General features: G+C 43.2%; 1 protein-coding gene and 1 pseudogene across 1 annotated transcript; both read right to left on the reverse strand.

Annotated features, from left to right (window-relative positions):
• Window positions 1-1,215: 1,215 nt before the first annotated feature.
• LOC124280384 (transient receptor potential cation channel subfamily M member-like 2) lies at window positions 1,216-20,922 on the reverse strand (the record flags this gene model as incomplete). Its single annotated transcript, XM_046716290.1, has 16 exons — window positions 1,216-1,638; window positions 1,895-2,105; window positions 2,867-2,986; window positions 3,654-3,861; window positions 4,827-5,030; window positions 6,153-6,252; window positions 6,583-6,616; window positions 7,113-7,234; window positions 8,019-8,120; window positions 8,672-8,804; window positions 11,259-11,472; window positions 11,819-11,933; window positions 17,238-17,402; window positions 19,107-19,160; window positions 19,541-19,715; window positions 20,659-20,922. Coding segments are annotated over 16 exons (2,322 nt in total), but the record flags the coding sequence as incomplete, so codon positions are not given.
• Window positions 3,033-3,198, reverse strand: LOC124280385 (annotated as a pseudogene).
• Window positions 20,923-22,170: the final 1,248 nt, after the last annotated feature.

The raw sequence follows: 22,170 nt of genomic DNA on the forward strand, positions 1-22,170 counted from the left end.
CATGACACAATGGTTTTATCATGAAACTTTGTTCGAGAAGAAACTGAAAGAGGAACATAAATATTAACAAGCATTAAAACTTGTTTAAAGTACCTCTGGGCCCTAATTCATTAAATCGGTAAATGTTGATTAGAAAGGGACCCTCTGATATTTTGCTCTGTCTCAAAGAACTAAAATAATCAAAATTAAAATAAATAATAGAAATGCAGTAAAAAAGTTCGGTAACCATTATTATTGTCAGATCGGGTTTGTTCTCCGTGACCTAGTGTCTGTGGTAAACACTGCCAACATGCCACTAGTGAGTGAAAGATGGGTTTTGCGCCACTTTTAGCAACATTCAAGCAATATCACGGGGTACACCAGAAATGGGCTTCACATATTGTACCCATGTGGGGAATCGAACTCCAGCCTTCGGCTCGACGAGCGAAACTTTAACCACTAGGCTACCCCACCATCTATCATGTCATGAAATAGTCTTGAAGGTATTATCAGTTTAGACCCATTTCATCTCACCCCACCTCATGTCAACAATATCAACAAAACAATTCATTCTAACACACAGCACATGAATAAACATTTTTGAACACATAATTCTCTTCCTCTATACATACTGTATATCATAACAGCAAGGCCCAAATGCTACACACAAATAAGGATTCATCTGCATGCTCCTGCGAGTATTCTTAACAAGACATTTTACAATTTAGAGCTAAAATCTTAGCTTGTACACAACATGAAACAATCGTAGAGACGAGCCAAAGAAATATTCGATGTGTTTCTTGAAAATGGCAATATGTAACATGCGCTGAGACATTGTTAGCGAAACTCTTGAACACACATTGTTTTGGTATATAAAACACTAGCTGCAGCTATAAAGAGATTCATATCACTTCAAACAGAATAAAAGAATCCAGCATTCCAAGTGAAATGTTCATGACAATCTGCTGCAGACATGGTATTATTCACATATCACAGTGTGGCCTTTCACAGAAACAGCTGCACACTTAGACCAGAGACTCTTATACTTGCTTAAGACACTTCACGCCAAGACACATACAAAGTTCATACATCCAGCATCAGGGCAAGCACCTGCCCTGGACCTGAGGTCTGTAGTGTAGCAGAGAACTCACCTATCTTGCTTCGTGGTGTCTGATAAAAAATATAATCCATGCAGTTATCTCCCTCTTCCTGACCTAAATCTGCGTGGCATTAATATATCTCTTCATTCTGTTATTTTAGCTGCAGATGGCGCCAACAGTCATCATCATGGCATCACTTGTCTGTCAGCTTCTAAAAGGCGACATTGCTAATCTGCAACTAAGACATGTTCTATATTTGGCCCCAAGCTGATTGTCATCACTGGAAGGTGAAAAGATCCCTGTTACCACGGTAACCCCTGCATAGCTGGATGAAGAAACCTAAATTCTAATGGCATCGTATATGGCACTTGTGTTGGAGACCGGGGAGTGCTGAAGAAGCAGTGTAGGTAATATTGCTGTGATAGATACCAGCTGGAGTATAACTCCTCCCACCGGCATTAAAAGTAGGAGTCATGAATCCTTGCTGCTTCTTTCACAATGGAATCTTGGTTGCCATAGAGACGAGTGTAGGGGGATATTTCTCTCCAAGCATTTTTCTCTCTGGAACAAAAAAATTCCATGGCATTAATATTTACGTTTCCGTTCACTGGTCACCTTATTCATATAGGTAGTGTTGGATCTAAGTAGGCATCCAAATTACTATTTGCTTCCAAAGCAGATGCAGCTTTAGATTCTGGAGCTTCTGATTGGCTGAATTACCCTTCAACAGCATTTCTCACAGCCACTAAAGTCATATTTTGTATCCTCACCATAAATAACCAATCACCATGACAACCATGTATTCTGACAACAACTCACCACAGGGATCCTGTCGTCCAGTGTGTCGCTGAGTTCATAGTGGAAGTTCCACACTTCCGCTTCCCTCCAGGCATTGTCGGTGTTGGAGGGGTCATCGATGTAGCCGCGGTACAGGATCTGCGCACTGAAGCCTTTAGCTGCAGCGTTCATCTGTGCCAGGTTGTACCGTGTCTGAGTTGAGGTGGACATTGCAAACTCAGCAAAGAACTGCAAGATAAGGATGTTTTACTAACACAGAACAGTCAACAACATCACATGCCAGGTCAAAGCCAGGATACAGTCAGTGAATGATAGTCAACATATTAGGAAGTTCTGTTAAACTCAAAATGATTCCATATGACATTACATGCCTATGTGACAACATTGAACGAGACAATAGATGTATGTGCAAAAACATTTCTTCCTTAGCTGACTACAGATGGTGCAACCCATTCAGACACTTAGATCACAAAAGATTCCCTTGTCACAAGCAAAGCACTATGGATACAAGGTGAATTCAGTACACAGGTGATGAATGTTTAAGCAGATACCATGTGGACAAATATGAGGTGCTGACCAGGAACAGGGGGAACATCTGAACATGTCGCAACCTCACAGTACTTATCACATCCTCCTCATTAAACCACCTGATATTCTTCACATAAGCACCATCCATACAATGGAATGGGTATCTGGCCTTAAATGGCTGGAGTGTGAACATGACGTAACCTAACAGTACTTACGCTGATCACATCTTCCTCATTGAACCACTGATATTCTTCATATAAGCACCATCCATACAATGGAATGGGTATCTGGTCTTAAATGGCTGGAGTGTGAACATGTCGTAACCTAACAGTACTTACGCTGATCACATCTTCCTCATTGAACCACTGATATTCTTCATATAAGCACCATCCACACAATGGAATGGGTATCTGGCCTTAAATGGCTGAAGTGTGAACATGTCGTAACCTAACAGTACTTACGCTGATCATATTTTCCTCACTGAACCGCTGACATTCTTCTGCATCTTCTGTGTTGAGAACTCCCTTCATAAACTCCTCACACATCACGCCATAGGAAGTGGTCTTGCCGTACACGTTACCCTGGAAACATGAAGTCACATGACAATAACCAATAGCCAATCACTGCACCACACTACAAGCCTTCTTGTAGGATGATGTATTTGTTCACACAGGTGAGTAAGTCTTTGTTCTACTGTTAGTCTTTGTTCGTCCTCATGGTTTGGTAGACTGTCAGTTTTACCTGAAGTCATGGCGATGCATACTATAGAAATGATACCTAAAAGTATGATCTGCTGTGTCAGTCTTTGTTCACCTGATAAAGTAGCACTGATGTTAAAGTTCCAAATGTCCATCCAAGGCAAGTGTGTGAGTTGTGATACTGACCAAAGAAATCATGTGTAGGGTGATGATACATGGACAGTCATTGTTGGAACATGATCCGTAAGATACTACTTTCTGTTTGAATGGTTCTCAAGCAGTGGTTACAATATTTGAAATTGGGCTGACACTGTTTAGAACAGTCCTTCAATAACATCATGGCAGCAGATTCAAGGTGAGAACAGTCAAGACGACTGGTTGAAAAAGGGAGATCAGGTGGTCTGACTCAGTGCCTACGCTGTGTGTCCCTGCATCAAAGCCATGTCCTGTTCAGAACACATCTCTACCAATTACAGCCATTATTATATAGCTTGAATATTGCACACTGTAGCATACAACAAACAGCAAACTTTTAATCACAGGTACTTACACCTGGCAGAGTTAGCTCCCCTGTATCCGGCCTGGGGACCACTATAAACTCCAGGACCCGCTTCCCCTCCACGATGATGTGGTCCATAGGGTAGCCTAGTGCCGAGTACTTCCGCTTCCACCGTGTGACGACAGCCGCGATACGATGGTTGGGACCCCACCTCCACAACTTTCCCCGCCCACGGATACCTGTCCTTCCCAGGGGGTTCCTGAAGCATGTATCTCCACAATCAGAAATTGTACCAGGGAAACGTCTAAACTCCTTTTGTAACTTTCTCTGTGAACTCCTCTGTAGTTACTCAGTTTAATCATAATTAAATGTTAATGCTACTTAATGCTACAAAACCAGGTTGTGTCAGTCTAAGCTTATGCAAATTTAATGACCAGCCAATGAAATGACTAACAATAAGTCAACATGAGCTAATAAGAAGCAGCTTTTTCAAGCTTTACGGCACTAGTTTCAAACTGGCAACTTCGATTCCAGATAACACTTTGAAAATATCTTCACAAAGTTCTCAACTCAAAATCTGAAAAATGAACAAAACAGATATTGTGGAACATCTAATAGATGAGGTTTCTTCCGTTTAAAATGTGTCTCCCACTGAAGCAAGTGAGACAATCATTCTGGTGGAATTAGTCGTCCACTGTTATACAGAATACTTAATGTTAACCTTTACATGATTAGAAAACACAATCTGATTATCACTTCCTGATTCTGGTAGCTATGCCCTCAGTTGTTGGACCAAAGTTTGTGAGTCAGTTTAGTTTTATGCTGAACTCAGCAATATTCCCGCTATATGGCTGCGGTCTGTAAATAATCCAGTCTGGGCCAGACAATCCAGTTATAAACAGCATGAGCATCGATCTATACAATTGGGATATGATGGCATGTGTCAACCAAGTCGGCGAGTCTGACCACGCGATCCCGTTACTCGCCTCTTACGACAAGCATGGGTTGCTGGAGGCCAATTCTAACCCAGATCTTCACTGGTCCCAAAGTTTGTTCTGAGGTGATGTAAGATAGGATCATGACGAGATTGAATGACACTTGGAACAATAACATGACATGACAAGACGAGTGTTGTAGTGACATAAGCAGGTATGAGGCTGTAGTAATATGATTATTATTGCTTTGTGCCCAGATCCCGCCCTAAGACTCAGCCAGACAACTCACTGTGGAAGGTCGGTTGTGTCCAACTTATATCTCAGTGGCTGGTTGTCGAACGTGATCCATGACGTACGATCCACATCAACACTAACACTGCCAACCTTCTCAATGAACACGGTGTTCCACATGGGACTGAAGTCAGGCAAGGGAGGCAACTTCTCCACTTCCTCAGGACTCATCTTCTGTCGGGCCTGTTCCTCATGGCGGAGTCTGGAAATGAAGTTATAATAGGTTGTGAGGTTCTTGATGAAGTTATTGGTTGTGAGGTCGTGGATGAAGTTATTGGTTGTGAGGTCGTGGATGAAGTTATTGGTTGTGAGGTCGTGGATGAAGTTATTGGTTGTGAGGTCGTGGATGAAGTTATTGGTTGTGAGGTCGTGGATGAAGTTATTGGTTGTGAGGTCGTGGATGAAGTTATTGGTTGTGAGGTCGTGGATGAAGTTATTGGTTGTGAGGTCGTGGATGAAGTTATTGGTTGTGAGGTCGTGGATGAAGTTATTGGTTGTGAGGTCGTGGATGAAGTTATTGGTTGTGAGGTCGTGGATGAAGTTATTGGTTGTGAGGTGACAAAGGCATTATCGCAAAAGAGGTTCAGTTTGCTATTTGGTATTACATCATGGATCTTGGCACCCATTGGATAAGATGCATAAAAGATTTTAGTTAGTTGGTTTGTTGTTTAATGCCACACTGAACAATATTCCAGCTAAATGGCAGCGGCCTGTAAATATTTAAGTCTGGACCAGACAATCCAGTGATCAACATCACAAGCATCGATCTATACAATTGGCATACAATGACGTGTGTCCACCAAGTCAGTGAGTCTGACCACCCAATCCCGTTAGTCGCCTTTTACGATAAGCATGGGTTATGGAAGACCACTTCACGGGTCAGATATGTTTTAAACACATCCAGTTATATAATGGGGCTGTGGGGTAGCCTAGTGGTTAAAGCGTTGGCTCATCACGCCGAAGACCCGGGTTCGAATCCCCACATGGGTACAATGTGTGAAGCCCATTTCTGGTGTTCCCCACCGTGATGTTGCTGGAATATTGCTAAAAGCGGCATAAAACCAAACACAGTCAGTCAGTCAGTTATATAATGAGTAATGAGTTCATTATCTTTGGTTGGTCATTTTAGTTGTTTTACCCCCTCCCGTCAGCATTTTCACAGCAACATCACAGCAGCCTGTAAATAATTGTGTCTGGCCAAACAAGTGGTCGATAATATGAGCAGCATTCCATGCCTGACATGCAACAGGCCTCCTCACCAAGTCACACAACTGAATCTCTTGTATACACACTTCAACAGCATCTGTGCTGCCAACATACTTACTCCATGATGTCGAGGGTCAACAAAGTCGCGTGCTTCTTCTGTTGAAGTCCTCCAGGAGCCTGGTCATGTAGGTCGTAGGATATCGCAACCATTATGCAACCTGTAACGGACAACACAGTTCATAGATATCACATTATATACAAAGGGTGCAATAAACCAATTGTCATCTGGGGTTCAGAGTCGGAACCAACTGTTCAAGGCATGTGTGAAGCATAACTACTGATAAAGCATGACTGTTGGAATGGACTATACACTCTTAACACTGAATGTTTGTACAGTATTGCCTGCGAGATGGCGGCTTGACTTTGCTGAGTGGAGCTTTTAGCAATAATTATGTGCGCTCACTCCTTTCGTCTAAGTAAAGATGGAAGCACACAGGTTGCAATTTCTTGCAGCTGAGTGAGAGAGAATAAGTTGGGTTTAACGTCACTTTGGTGAAACCAATGAGCCCGGGGCTGACAAACCTTGTAACAGGCAAACAAGGGTCAGCATAAGGGGAAAAGGTTCCGCATCTGAGAGTACCTCGGGACAATAAGCTGATGTTACACAGGACATTTAAAAGATAAACAAATATTATCAAGGTAGGTCAAATCTCGATGAATTAGGATATGTCGTGTCGCCGAATATTATGCATACTTCGAAGTACCTGTCGGTCCCGACCATTCCCTGTTATAGTTGATTATTTGAATACTGGTTACACGAATTCATCTCATAAATACACACGATGACTCGAGAAGGAAATTTGGTCCCATGAGATTCAAACAACAGCAATCTTGTATACATAAGCCGAAGTCAGTCAATGAGAAGTTGATTGGTGTAGCAAACTGATCCAATTAACAAACTTATTGTAAGTCTATATGGAACATTGGCAGTATTAATGCTATTAGTGAAGGAACAGACCTTGACTATTTTATTTCAGTATCTAATAGTTTTCCCATCCCTTGTGTAGTTGTGACTCACCTCCCAGGGAACATATTTATCGAAGACAGGGAAGCGTTGTGTGAGTGTCCCTGGGTAGGGCGACTGGCGGGATGAGACATGCACGAGCTGCTGCACTGGCTTCAGGCCCTGGCTCTTCGGGTCTGTGATAACACAGCAGGTCAGTCAGTTAAGTATTAACAAATATACCTCCCTCTTTATCAATCTCAGCATGTAATTCTGTATCATATTCTGAATCAGGAATACACAGACTATGTATAACACATGTCTAGATTCTGCATTACAAATACCAAGGTTCTGCACTACACATACCCATGTTCTGCATCACACATACAGAGGTTCTGTATTACATATACTAAGGTTCTGCATCACACATAACCAGGTTCTGCATCACACATACCCAACTTCTGCATCACACATACCCAACTTCTGCATCACACATACAGAGGTTCTGTATTACATATACTAAGGTTCTGCATCACACATAACCAGGTTATGTATCTCACATACCAAGGTTCTGCAGTATGCATGAAGAGGTTAAGTATCATGCATACCAGGGTTATGTATCATACATGCCCGGTCTCTGCATTATGCAGACCCTAGTTCTGCATTATGTATACCCAGTTTCCACATATATGCATATCAGGTTGTATCACACATACCCATGTATCACGCATTCCGTCTCTTTCATGCACACCATGGTTCTGCATATACCAGGTTCTGTATCATGCATACACAGTCTGCATTATGTACACACTAATTATGCATTATGCATACTCATGTTCTGCAAAATGCATACCAGGTTCTGTAATTCACATACCTATGTATCATACATACCTAGTTTCTGCATTATGCATACCCAAGTAATGTATCACATATATACCAAAATTATGCATTCTACATAGCCATGTTTTACATCACACATACCCAGGTTCTGTATCATATGCTTCATCTCCTCCAGAAGCAGCCGACACACAGTGACACTCTTCTCCACATGGACCACACGGTCGTTCATTCTCGATGGTTGTCCTTTTAGTTGCATGTCAATCAATCAGAGCGAGACATGCTGGGACAAACAAACACAGCAGGGGTTGAATGCATCAATCCACACAATTGTCCCAACCTTTCTATCTACTCTAAAGAACTCTACCAATGAACATCCACATGTGTCCTTCCAATACCCCCCAAATGTTCTTACCCAAACCCTCTCAGTTGACCTGTCTGTTCACATTCCCTCACCTGCCCCAACTCTTCTCATCTGCCTCAACCATGTACCTGCCCAACCCCTCCACATGCCCCCATCTCCTGTTCCATCCCTTCAGTTGCCTTGCCCCTACACATAACCAAACCCAATTCCTCCTGATTCACCCTTGCAATAGCCCCACCCCAACAACTGTCCCAGTGCTGAACCTGACCCAGCCAGTCCCCTGCTCTACCACCCAAACCACTAGTCTCTATAACTGGCCGACCCCTGGGACTGTCCCATTCTTTCAAATGACCCATCCAAACTCCTGCTCCACCCCCACAACTGCCCAATACCAGACCCTCCCTGCACCTGCCCTACCCCCCTCACCTGTCACTCTGTTCCTTGTTCCTCTGTTTTTCTATCAGATTCTGCTCCTCTTCGTTATTGAAGGTCTGCAGACAACTCTTCCAGTAGTTGAAGTCCACTGTCCGCCTCACCTTCATGATCTGGACCTTCTTCATGCCGTCCTAGAGGATGAGAACACCCCGTGTAAATGTTGTAACATCTGTCACTTGTTCTCCACACCGGCACTTCTGAATATAGTCTACAGATCATTACTCATGGGGATAACACAAGGCAGATATGTTTCAGAAGTGACCTTGATAGACTAAGACCTTGATATGGCTGTGGTGTTTAGCATCATGTCTATCTGTCTTCATGTCTGTCCACATGTCTATCTGTCTTCATGTCTGTCTGTCTTCATGTTGTCATGTCTGTCCACATGTCTGGCTGTCTTCATGGCTGTCCACATGTCTATCTGTCCACATGTCTGTCTGTCTACATGTCTGGCTGTCTACATGTCTGTCTGTCTACATGTCTATCTGTTGTCATGTCTGTCCACATGTCTATCTGTCTTCATGTCTGTCTTCATGTCTGGCTGTCTACACGTCTGGCTGTCTACATGTCTATCTGTTGTTATGTCTGTCCACATGTCTATCTGTCTTCATGGCTGTCTTCATGTCTGTCTGTCTACATGTCTGTCTGTCTACATGTCTATCTGTTGTCATGTCTGTCCACGTGTCTATCTGTCTTCATGTCTGTCTGTCTACATGTCTGTCTGTCTACATGTCTATCTGTTGTCATGTCTGTCTACATGTCTATCTGTCTTCATGTCTGTCTGTCTTCATGTCTGTCCACATGGCTATCTGTCTTCATGTCTGTCTGTCTTCATGTCTGTCCACATGTCTATCTGTCTTCATGTCTGTCTGTCTTCATTTCTGTCCACATGTCTATCTGTCTTCATGTCTGTCTTCATGTCTGTCTGTCTACATGTCATGTCTGTCTACATGTCTATCTGTCTTCATGGCTGTCTTCATGTCTGTCTGTCTACATGTCTATCTGTTGTCATGTCTGTCCACGTGTCTATCTGTCTTCATGTTTGTCTTCATGTTTGTCTGTCTACATGTCTGTCTGTCTACATGTCTATCTGTTGTCATGTCTGTCTACATGTCTATCTGTCTTCATGTCTGTCTGTCTTCATGTCTGTCTACATGTCTATCTGTCTTCATGTCTGTCTGTCTTCATGTCTGTCCACATGTCTATCTGTCTTCATGTCTGTCTGTCTTCATTTCTGTCCACATGTCTATCTGTCTTCATGTCTGTCTGTCTACATGTCATGTCTGTCCACATGTCTATCTGTCTTCATGGCTGTCTTCATGTCTGTCTGTCTACATGTCCATCTGTTGTCATGTCTGTCCACATGTCTATCTGTCTTCATGTCTGTCTTCATGTCTGTCTGTCTACATGTCTGTCTGTCTACATGTCTATCTGTTGTCATGTCTGTCTACATGTCTATCTGTCCACATGCTCATCTTTTGCTGTCATGTTGTCATGTCTCTGTCTTCATGTCTGTCTACATGTCTATGTCTTCGTTGTCTGTCCTCCATGTCTTGATATCTGTCTGTCTTCATGTCTGTCCACATGTCTATCTGTCTTCATGTCTGTCTGTCTTCATTTCTGTCCATGTTCATTCAGTTGTCTTCATGTCTGTCTATTTGTCTGTCTTCATGCTGTGTTCATGTCTGTCTTCATGTCTGTCTTCATGTCTGTCTGTCACATGTCTTCGTCTGTCCTTTCATGCCTGTTCACATGTCTATCTCGTCTTCATGTCTGTCTGTCTTCATGTCTGTCTTCATGTCATGTCTTCATGTCTGTCTGTCACATTCATGTCATGTCTGTCCACATGTCTGTTGTATTCATCTATTGTTCATGTCTACATGTCTATCTGTCTTCTGTCTGTTCATGTCTGTCCACATGTCTGTCTGTCTGTTCGTCTGTTCATTTCTGTCTACATGTCTATCTGTGTCCATGTCTGTCTGTCTTCATGTCTGTCTTCTTGTCTGTCTTCATGTCTGTCTTCATGTCTGTCTTCATGTCTGTCTGTCTACATGTCTGTCTGTCTTCATGTCTGTCCACATGTCTATCTGTCTTCATGTCTGTCTGTCTTCATGTCTGTCTGTCTTCATGTCTGTCTGTCTACATGTCTGTCTGTCCACATGTCTATCTGTTGTCATGTCTGTCCACATGTCTGGCTGTCTTCATGGCTGTCTTCATGTCTGTCTACATGTCTATCTGTCTTCATGTCTGTCTGTCTTCATGTCTGTCTTCATGTCTGTCGTCATGTCTGTCTGTCTTCATGTCTGTCCACATGTCTATCTGTCTTCATGTCTGTCTGTCTTCATGTCTGTCTTCATGTCTGTCGTCATGTCTGTCCACATGTCTGTCTGTCTTCATGTCTGTCCACATGTCTATCTGTCTGTGTCAGTGTTTGAGCCGACCAGTCCTGGTTTTCCTCCATTACAGACAAGATTCAGGCAGGTTAACAACAAGTAACATTTCCCGACAACTTTTCGGCAGACGTTCTATCCACGAGATGGAGGTGATCTGATATCCTGACAACTGATGACTGTACGACACATTACCTTCATGTCCTTCTTGACACACTTGCAGCAAGCGCGGCATCGGTAGTACAGCTGCTTCAACTTCCTCCACACCACCGACAGGAACATGCACATGTAGCTGATCAGTGTCAGCGGTGGTGGTAGGCGTAGACGCTCGTCAAAGTCCACGATAATGGTGTAGCGTTGGTACTTCCATATCTCCTCTGCTTCATTGCTGATTCGGGCGTTTGTGTCACTGGGGTTCAAAATAGAAACTACATGTTAGAAGTTCACAAAATATGCTTTAGAACAATTTTCCTTTTGTACATTTTGCTAACAATGTTACATTGAATTTAAAAACATACCTATATTATAATAACTTACAAATCAAAATACCTACCTGTGACTAAAAAGCTGTTTTGATTACCTCAGTAGTATAAACAAGTATGCCTTTATAAATCTAAATGTAGATTTCTAAAAAAAAAAAATTGTTGATATCTGGAAACATATATTTAGTATGTTTAAATCTACAGGTAAGTTTACCTGCTATATGATCACAGCTTGTAAGCATCTCAAAAGTAACAGCACTACCAGAAAACTACCTGAACATAGCATAGAGCAGGGTGATGAGGACCAGCTTGGTGATGAGGAGGTACTGGATCACGATTGCATAGCCCCCTAGGCTGCTGTAAGGGCACCGGTTCAATTTGTCATTAGCTGCAACACAAGACAACACCTGTCACTAGCTGCAACACAAAAAATCACCTGTCATTAGCTCCCACACAAAACATTGCCTGTCATTAGCTGCAACACAAAACATCACCTGTCATTAGTTGCAACACAAGACAACACCTGTCACTAACTGCAACACCAAACATCACCTGTCATTAGTTTCAACACAAAACATCGCCTGTCATTAGCTGCAACACCAAACATCACCTGTCATTAGTTTCAACACAAAACATCACCTGTCATTAGTTGCAACACCAAACATCACCTGTCATTAGTTGCAACACAAAACATCACCTGTCATTAGCTGCAACACAAAACATCACCTGTCATTAGCTGCAACACAAAACAACACCTGTCATTAGCTGCAACACAAAACATCACCTGTCATTAGCTGCAACACAAAACATCACCTGTCATTAGTTGCAACAGAAAACATCACCTGTCATTAGCTGCAACACAAAACAACACCTGTCATTAGCTGCAACACAAAACATCACCTGTCATTAGCTGTAACACACAACAGTTAATGTCTAAGGATGTAGTTATTTATTTTTGGAAATCACAATATTCATCATTTCAAAATTACAGGAACAACATCTATTTCCACAAACTGGAATTGTTATGTAATGATCCAATTATCGCAATTACCCAAACTGAACACTTTCTTCAATAATGTAATTTTTAGAGTAAAATTGATATTTTATACTTATCCTGACTCATGCTCTTTTGCTTGTCTTCTTCTTCTTGCGAACATAGTGGAAACACTTGTATCTCCTTAATTGAAGCTCCCTTCAATGTAAAATCACTAATAGTACTCACCACGAGTTGCTCCCCTTTAATCCCTTTTGGCGGGAAAGGTGTCTCCACCTTACACCTCGTGCTTCACTCTCTCCTGATTTTGCGAGCCCAACACTTGAATTTACAGGGAAATCCAAAGTGTTATGTGGGGAGGATGGGAGGGCTGACCTCATGAGTCAGGATAAGTATAAAATATCAATTTTACTCTAAAATTACATATTTTTCCTTATCCTGACTCATCTCTTGTTTGTAGAATCCTCTACTGAACGGAGGAGGAGTAATAGAATACTTTGGATTTATAATTAGTGATTTTGTATAAATATAACTGTAATAACTGGTATGGGAACTTCATGAAGGCATTGACTTAGGATATTTCCTGTATATAAACCATAGGTTATATAATGCCATAATTAGGTATTACATTGATATATATTGAAAAACCATTACATATATTATATATATATATAAGTGACTCTGATAGAAGTAAGCTGTACAACTAAAGATAATATCCATATATACTTAGGGGTGAATGACCTAAGCTAAATATATATACATAGCTCTAGAACTCCTTAGAGTTATAAGCTAGCTAAATTATGTATATAATACATACTAAACTTGTGATGGTAATATTTTAACGCCTACGAGGGACTGTCAGCTGTTGAGCGAGGACCAAAGGGCCGAAATGGTGAATGCCAGAGACATCTTCTGTGGTGATGTCTCTCAGGTAGTGATTCGCAAACACCATGTTCGATTTCCAAAAGCATCCTTCCATAATTGTGTTCAATGAACAATTACCGTGCAGGGCGAGGGTGGAAGCCAGTGCCCTAATCTCATGCGGAGTTGATGCTGTTGGTGGGTCCAAGCCTGCTGCCTTGACTTCTGTTTGATTCGTTGGCGATAAGGGGATGAATAATCTTTTGAGAAATCTTCGCCTTGTTTTGGATCGTCGTAAGTAAACTTTGAGAGCTCTGACTGGACACAGTGATAAGTCTTGTGTATCTTGTGATCCGAGAATCGAAGATAGCGCTGGTACATGGAATAACCTGTCTGGTTGACCTGGTAGTTGATTTTTTGCGATGAAATCCCATCTTAATCCCAGGTGCGCAATGTTTTGATTGTCATCAAACTGTATCGTCTCGTAATCCAGAGCGTGAATTTCAGATATTCTTGCTGCCGTGGCTAGAGATAGCAGAAATAGAGTTTTCTGTGAGAGAAATTCAAAGTTTGTCGATTCCAAAGGTTCATAGGCCTCACTAGTGAGGTGTTGTAACACTACATTCAGATCCCAAGCTGGAAGTGGAACTTCGCTTTTGGTCCTCAATCGGGAAAGCGCGTGTAGTAAGGCCAGTAACTCTGGAGATTTTGTCAGCTTGACACCCGTTCTCATAGTGATCACAGAGCTAAGAGCGGCAAGATATGTTGATATCGTCGAACCTCTTAAATGTTTGTTTTGCCGCAGGTAACACAAATAGTCTGCCACTTGAGGATGTGAAGCATCTCTCGCTGTAAATCCTTTATTAGCTGCATAATTTTGAGAAACTGTGCCACTTGTCGATTAGGTACAAGTTACGAGTCGAGTGTCGTAAGGCAAGCGTGACCGCTTTTGCCGCCCTGGCAGAATATCCTCTCTTGTTTAAACACATTTGTATACAGTCCATACGTGAAGTTGGTAAACTTCTGGGTTTCCGTGCACTTGTTTTGTGTGTGGATGTATTAACAGGTTTTGGCTTGGGTAGCTCTAATACTGGTTGACCGATTTCTTGAATTAGCATGGGAAACCATACTCTGGCTGGCCAGTAGAGTAGCGACCAAAGTGAGTTGTAGATTCTGTGTTTGTTTGATTTTCTGTAATACTTGAGGTATTATTGCTGGCGGAAGCAGCGTGCAGCGTTGAGGCCTTCCATGATATACTTAGGCGTCCGTTTCCCAAGCTTGTGGATCTGGGATTGGTGACCACGAATGTCGGTAGCTGATTGTTGAATCTTGTGGCGAATAGATCTATTAAGCGGCTGCTAGCGGCTTGATTATCTGTGCAAATATTTCCATTATTGAGCATCCACTCTGTCGGTGATGGTAGATGAGGCCGAGAGAAGCTGGCGTCTGCTAGTACATTTTTGGCTCGGGAATGTGAACTGCTCTGATCTGTAGATTTAGATCGTGGGTTAGATCGAATAGTTGAAAGCTTAAGTTCAAAAGGTTCAGTGATCTCGTTGAGCCTTGCTTGTTTACGTAGAAGCGCCACTGTGGAATTGTCGGTATGAATCATAAGGTCGCATTTTGTAGAAATGTGCTCCAATGTAGAATGGCGTTGATTACAGCTTTCATCTCTAGGATGTTTATATGGAGTTTGCTTTCTTGTTGGTTCCATAATCCGATGTCGTCTGGTTGGCGAGATGAGGCTCCCCAACCTTGAAGTGCAGCGTCCACATATAGATGGGTTTTGAATTCCTGCTCTGCTAAACAAATCCCTTCGCAGACATTCGATTTCTTTGTCCACCATAGTAGATGAGGTCTGAGATGTTTGGTAGACTGAATGGCTGTAAATCGTCGAGATGTGCATTGATGAAGACCTGTAAGGGGCGTAACTGTAACCTGCCTCTGACTGTCATGTCTTGGGCTGATGTGAGGAGACCTAGGAGGCTCTGCCATTGTCGAAGTGGTAGCGGAGGCGTAGAAGCTGGTGGAATGGTCTGTTGGATCTTGATCAACGGTCTTCTGTCTGACGATCACGGTTGAGATTTGTGATAAATCGAATGCCTAGGAACTGTAGGTCTTGTGGCGGTACTAGGTCCGACTTGAGTAAGTTTACTAACCATCCTAGCTGTGTTAGTAGCTTTATGATGTAGTTTAACTGTAGTTTGAGATGCTGTGGATCTTGATCTACTTGTATCCGTCGTCGAGGTAAAGCGCTCGCGTAGCCCTTGATGATGAAGATAGGTGATAATCGGTTTCGTTATCCTCATTGAAAAGCCAGGGGCTGATGATATTCGAATGGGAGCACTTTCCACTGGTAATGTTGCCCGTCTAAAGTAAACCGTAGGTATTTCCTGGCTTTGGAGTGTATCGGGATGTGCAGGTAAAGCGTCCTGTAGATCGATACTGCCCATGTAGTCCATGGGGCGAATCAACTGCCGTAACTGAGGTAAATGTATCATCGCGGAACTTGGGGGTTTCGTAGATAGTTCTTGTTGAAAAGCTCATGTTGTAGATGAGTCTGTATTTCTCCTTGGAGTTTTCTTGGGAACTAGGAAAACTGGGGGAGTAGAAACCTGGTTCTATGTTGTCTTGGTCTAGTACTTCTATGGCCTGCTTTATTAAGAGTGATGTAACAGCCTCTCTTAACCCGGTAGTTGTTGTGCCTGTAAGTCGAACTTGTGAGGGTTGACTGTCAGCGGAGGCTTGGCCTTTAGTGGGATCACGAAATCCGTGGCGAAGAATGTTGGAGACATAAGGGTCTTGTAACATTCCCCAGTTTTCCCAGTAAAAGTTGGGGCGTCCACCCACTTGAGATGGTTGTACTGGAGCGGCTGGGGGTGGAAGACTCAGTCGTTCGAACCTGTCTTTCAGCGTTTATAGTTGCGGGAACCTCTGGGTGTCCTGCCTCTTCCTGATCCTCCTCTATAGTTGCGAATGGCGTGACCGAAAGAATCTTTTCCTCTAGAGCTGGCTATCTTCCTGTCTCGTGCTCTCTGTAGGCCCGTGAATTTAGATCTTCCTGAGTATCTTTGAGAGGTCTGTCGGATGACGCTGGCTAGTGTGTCCATCGATTTAATCATCAGGACTTCTCTGGAATCCTTAGTGACTTCCTTGGAAACTTTGTCTATTTCTCCATTAAAGATGGATGTTGAAGACCACGGGGCTGTATACAGTGGGGCTGTAAAGTTCTCACCCCAGTTGCAGGAAGCGAGGAGGCCTTGACTGACGAGCTAAGGTCAATGCTGCTGAAATAGATGTAAGATGATCTGTTAGGAACTGCTGGTCTTTCTTTTGCATAAGTAAGGCAGAATAAATCATTCTATCATCCTCAGAAGTCAGTATCCACGAAATCTGGTGATAAGAGTCTCATTGATCGTTCTAGATCTATTTAAACCAAAAACATCACGTCTCGTCATGGTTTCTATCTGGACTAACTGCGATCATCAATCTTGTAATTCTTGTACTTGACATCGTTGATCAACTTATAGTTCTCATCGATGTCTTGAGCTGAAGAAGGGGTCCATGTTATGCGTGGAGAACTTCTTGGCATGAAAGTTAGGTAGATGTGGTGTCTGAACTTTTCGTGGCTTTGTGGAATGCTGCATCTAGATTCTGTGGAACTGCTGCAATCGAGATTCGTCGGTGGTAGTGTGATAGCATCTGCATCGTCTTCTTTCATCAGATATGTCTGCGCCACATTGCCATTTTTAGATGGTGATGAGAGATCTAGGTTATTGACCATCCAATACCGTATCTCAGCATCGGAGAAAATAACTCCTCCATCATCCTCTATACCATCATCATTGATGAGAGGTTGGTGCTGTTCTGGACTGCGTGCTTCTGTCTCTCGTCCGGCGATGCTTGTGCAGCTCTGTATGGTGACCTGTAAGGTGATCTCGTGGTGATGAGCGAGGAGGAGATCGTCTAGGTGATCGTCTATGGGTTGATCTTCTCGGTGACCTGTGAGGAGAGCGTTGATAGCGAAGCTCTTGTGTAGTCCCTCGATGTCCTTCTAGATGATGAAGATCTGGATTCAGCTGCCCCAGCGAATGCCTTGGCGAAGCTTCCTCTGCGTCGGTCGGGAATTACGATAAGACGCCAGCGAAGGCTTTTCGTGATGTCTGATGGTCGAGTCCACATCTTGGGATGAAGGTGGCGAGGGTGATGATCTATCCGCCAGCGAAGGCGAAGGCTGTACATCTAGGTCGCCGTGGAGGTGGTCCGTGCCTTCCTTCAGCGAAGGTGACATCGTCTTGGCTGCTACGTTTGGGGGTGCCTCTGGGGTGCTGTCACGTTGGAGCCTTAGCGAAAACTTCGGTCCTTGCTTCTGCAGTCTATATCGGTCTTCCATCATCGTCATAATTTGCTGCATCAGGTCATCAGGGATGGTCTGCGGCGATGTTGTCTGAGCCTTCTCTGCGGAGTTAATGATGGGGTCCACAGCAATAGCGTCTGACATCAGTGTAGAGGCATCAGGCTGCATGAAGATCTCTGCTGAAGTCACTGTCGCTGACACCGGCCGCTTCTTGTGCCGTATGTCGGGGATGATAATCGGCTGGTCATCGTAGAGGCCCATTTCTTCGGCTGGAGCGATCTCGGCTGAAAGTTCGCTGTCTTCGTAGACTTTCCTTTGGATGTCGGCGCTGCCCTGAAGTCACGAAGTCTGCGTTGAGAAGGCGTCGAGGCCCTCTTGGACTTTAGCTGCGATGGCCGGGATGTCTGGGGAGGCGGTAAGCTTCTTAGAGGTGGCGGACTGCGTCCCCGTCCCTCTTCCGATGGGGTCTCTAGCAGAACACCAGGCGGTAGAAGTCGATCGCCAGCAGCTGACTAGATGGAGTATCTGGAGTATCAGCCATATTTAGCCCTTGTTTGCGTGACCTATCTGCATGCGTCTTAAAGGCGCTTAAAGATAGTATTTATTAAATGCAGAATTAGATAAATCAATGCAATAACTGCAAGCGTGAATCAAGCGCGGCAGTAGAACAACTAGGGCATATTACATGCGGATCTGAGGCAGAAAAGCGTAATCTACAAATAGTACAGATTTTCATCAGCGTAATACTAGCTGAACAATCCGCGAATACCCGTGAATAAACAGTAGAAATCGATAAATAATCAATACAAATTACTGAAGGATACTAGCTATACCTCTATAGTACACTATAAGAAGTAATAAACTAAGAAAAATCAAAGGATATGTTGTGTAAGGAGACACAGGCTCTGCATCCTGCTCACTGGAAGAAGAAGGAGAGTGAAGCCGCGAGGTGTAAGGTGGCGACACCTTTCCGCCAAAGGGATTAAAGGGGAGCAACTCGTGGTGAGTACTATTAGTGATTTTACATTGAAGGGGCTTCAATTAAGGAGATACAAGTGTTTCCACTATGTTAGCAAGAAGAAGAAGACAAGCAAAGAGCATGAGTCAGGATAAGGAAAAATCCTGACAAAATAGTAATGTATAATTCAGTAATGGGGACTTATATTGCATATTTTATACAAATATGATGCTTATTTTGAGCTGTGGCTTGTATATTACAGGGCCAAGTTCAACAAAGCCATTTTTTACCTACAAAATTCAAAGTTACCCCTCAGTCTTTGTGAAACGTAGTTTATACATAGTTGCAACTATGTGTTTATGAAATGTCCCTATTACTACAGTGGACTTACCACTGCAAGCCTCTATCGTCTTGTTGTGGTACATGTAGTTGCAGTCCTCATCACCTGTAACAAGTATCGGGGAAATAGCATTTGTCTCAAGTTCACACAAAAAGTTCATGAGAAAGGTTCCAAATAGCAAGACATGCAAATGCTTTTGTCTGGAACAACATTCAAACAAATATTTAACTGAAAAAAATGACTGAACTTACATATAGACCGAAGATTATACATTACTGCAAATCTAACATGCAGATAAATATCAACATTGTTACCGGTATGCCAGAAGATAGGGACAAAGTGAATTTGGTTGATCATGTCACATGCAAAGAAGACCGAGGTTGCCATGACGACCACTGCTACCAAGTATCCATTGATACTGTACCTCTATATGTTACATCTAGATTGCAGAATCACGTTTTGAAACAACTATACTGAGTGTCTACCTTCCAGGTCATCTATCTTGGTGAGGAACATGGCGAAGAAAGCCCGAGCCAGGGCCTTCTTGATCCCTTCCTGTGTCAGTGGGTAGCTGGGGTACAGCACCGCATGGATCGTGATGCCCCCGGCCACCATCACAATTAGGAACATCCGCATCCACGTCATGAAGTCCTTCCGCACCTACATCAGAAACACGCAAGATGGACAAGATCTGGTGACAACGTCATACTCCCAATTCCAATTTCATGAAATTCTACATGTGTATCCCAATCACACCATGTTCCAAGCATGTCGACCACAGTAACTGAGCAAACAGAGAAGTCCATAAGGGTCACTGAGTTTGTGAGTTACAACTCAGCAATATTCCAGCTAAATGATGGCAGTCTTTAAGAACTTAGTCTGGACCAGAAAATCCAGTGATTGATATTAAGATCATAAATCTAGAGGTGAGGTGAGGTGAAATTGGGTTTAACGACGTGCTTGAGCATATTTCGCTCATATGACGAGGTGCATGCGTGTGTATGTGTATGTGCAGCTGCTTGTACTAGCCCAGACTGAAGATGGTTTCATAGTGCTAGCCCACCGAGATACCATGTCCCAGTGAAGCATGAATACCCCACTCAGACACATTATACTGACTCCGAGCCGACCAGTCCTTGTTGTACCCATTAATGCCAAGCACCAGACAGGGACCAACAAGTACCATATTTTAACGTCTTTTGGTATGACGCGGTTGGGGATCGAACCCGCGACCTTCCGCTCTCCGGGCGGACGCTCTAACCACTACACCACGGAGGCGGTCCCATAAATCTAGAGAATATACTGGGATAAGATGACATGCCTCAACCACGCCAGTTAGTCTGACTACCCCATTCAAGTTAGTTGCCTCTTACGACAAGCATGAAGACCAACTCTAACCCAGATCTTCATTGGTGACATTTGTTTGTTTGTTTGTTGTTTAATGCCGCACTTGGCAATTTTCCATCTATGTGAGCCTGACCACACAATCCTGTAAGTCACCTCTTAAGACAAGCATTGGTTGCTGAAGAACAATTCTAACCCCTTCATGTGTTCACAGGCAAGACAACTATGAGGCGAAGCAAGGGGAGGTAACTGCACCTACCATCTTGTTGATACTGATGAGCATGGGTCCCAGGGTGGGGCTCATGGGGAGGAAGACTGCGAGGGTGCGGTAGTAGAAGAGCAGCAGACCGATGCTCATGATGAACTTGGTGGTCATGTAGTCCACGTAGGGGAAGAAGTGCGGCAGGATGCGGAAGATGGGGAACATCAACATGAACAGCATGATGAGGATGATCTCCACTGTCTTCCAGAATATTGGCACTTCTGGATATTTCTGGAGAACAATACACAGCAATTCAGGACATTACTACCAAACCACATGTTGCACTGATACAGTGAGTTAGCTGGATCTTACATGGCTACAAACTCTATATGTCATCTACAGCCATAAAAATATGTCAGTTTTGAAACAATTTTGACTATTTGGTAATCCAATTTTGGCAAAGACCTAAGTGGATACTGGGGATTTGTGACATCCTCGTAAGGATGGGAATGCCACAGTAACTCTGTATGTATGTATATAATGATTCCATGATTCACCACAGCTGTGACTTGTTTCCTGATCTGTGACACACTGATAACATGACATCCAATATTAACTAAGTAAGGATCTAAGTCTTTGAAATTCTACAGAACAACTCATAGAATCCCCACCTCAACATGCATACGAGTGACCAGACAAGGAACCAAAGGCCTTTTTTACAATGGTAACATTCTTTATGAAACCATTCCGTTAAATACCAGGGTGGAGGTAGAGGGTATATATACAGAGCCGACACCTTAGGCACCAGGTCTTAGATTTTCAAAGCTCTTTTAGTGCTAAGATTGTCGTAAGTTAATGTTAATGTATGGCACTTATGACTATCTTAGCGCTAAGAGAGGTTCGGAAGACTAGGCCCAGTACATCATGGAGGTTACAAGTGGATGAGTTGAACAGTGCATCAGTTACATCATGGACCATTTACTAACACAAGGTCCATGACCTTTACTACTTAGTGAAACTCTTCCGCATGAGTCGGTCAGACAGACCAAGGACCATAACCAGGGATTCAAACCCATGACAAGCGGATCCCAGCAGCTAAGGGACATAACTGTGCAGTGAGTTGCAGTGCCACTGACCACTGGGCCACTCCAATCTCAGTGATGTGTGGACTGTAAAGTCAGTTACAGGTGCTCCATGGTTAGAGAGTTAAATCCAACTCACTTCATCGTTAGTCTATTAGCTGTGTCATCCATTGTATATTAATTCCAATCTGCTATGCTAAACACCCTGGACACATTCAGCACCTGGTGTCCTGGGACACCCCACAAGTGAGTCGATCACTGATTATATCGCTGCTTCTTTTGATAATGTAAGCTGATTGGATGTTATTTATAGCATTATTTGGACAGACAACAAATCAATGGTGGCCACTGAGTCCAGGGTGACAAACAGATGATTGAGGAGGATTAGCTGTTCAGACATATTTTCTTCACTACAAATGTATGGTGCCAAATCGGTGTGGCTTATATACTCCAATAAATACTTCACACATGATTTCATTGTGAACAA

This window comes from Haliotis rubra, unplaced genomic scaffold, assembly GCF_003918875.1.
Source record: "Haliotis rubra isolate DU_JTF1 unplaced genomic scaffold, ASM391887v1 Scf2663, whole genome shotgun sequence".
Lineage (NCBI taxonomy): Eukaryota > Metazoa > Mollusca > Gastropoda > Lepetellida > Haliotidae > Haliotis > Haliotis rubra.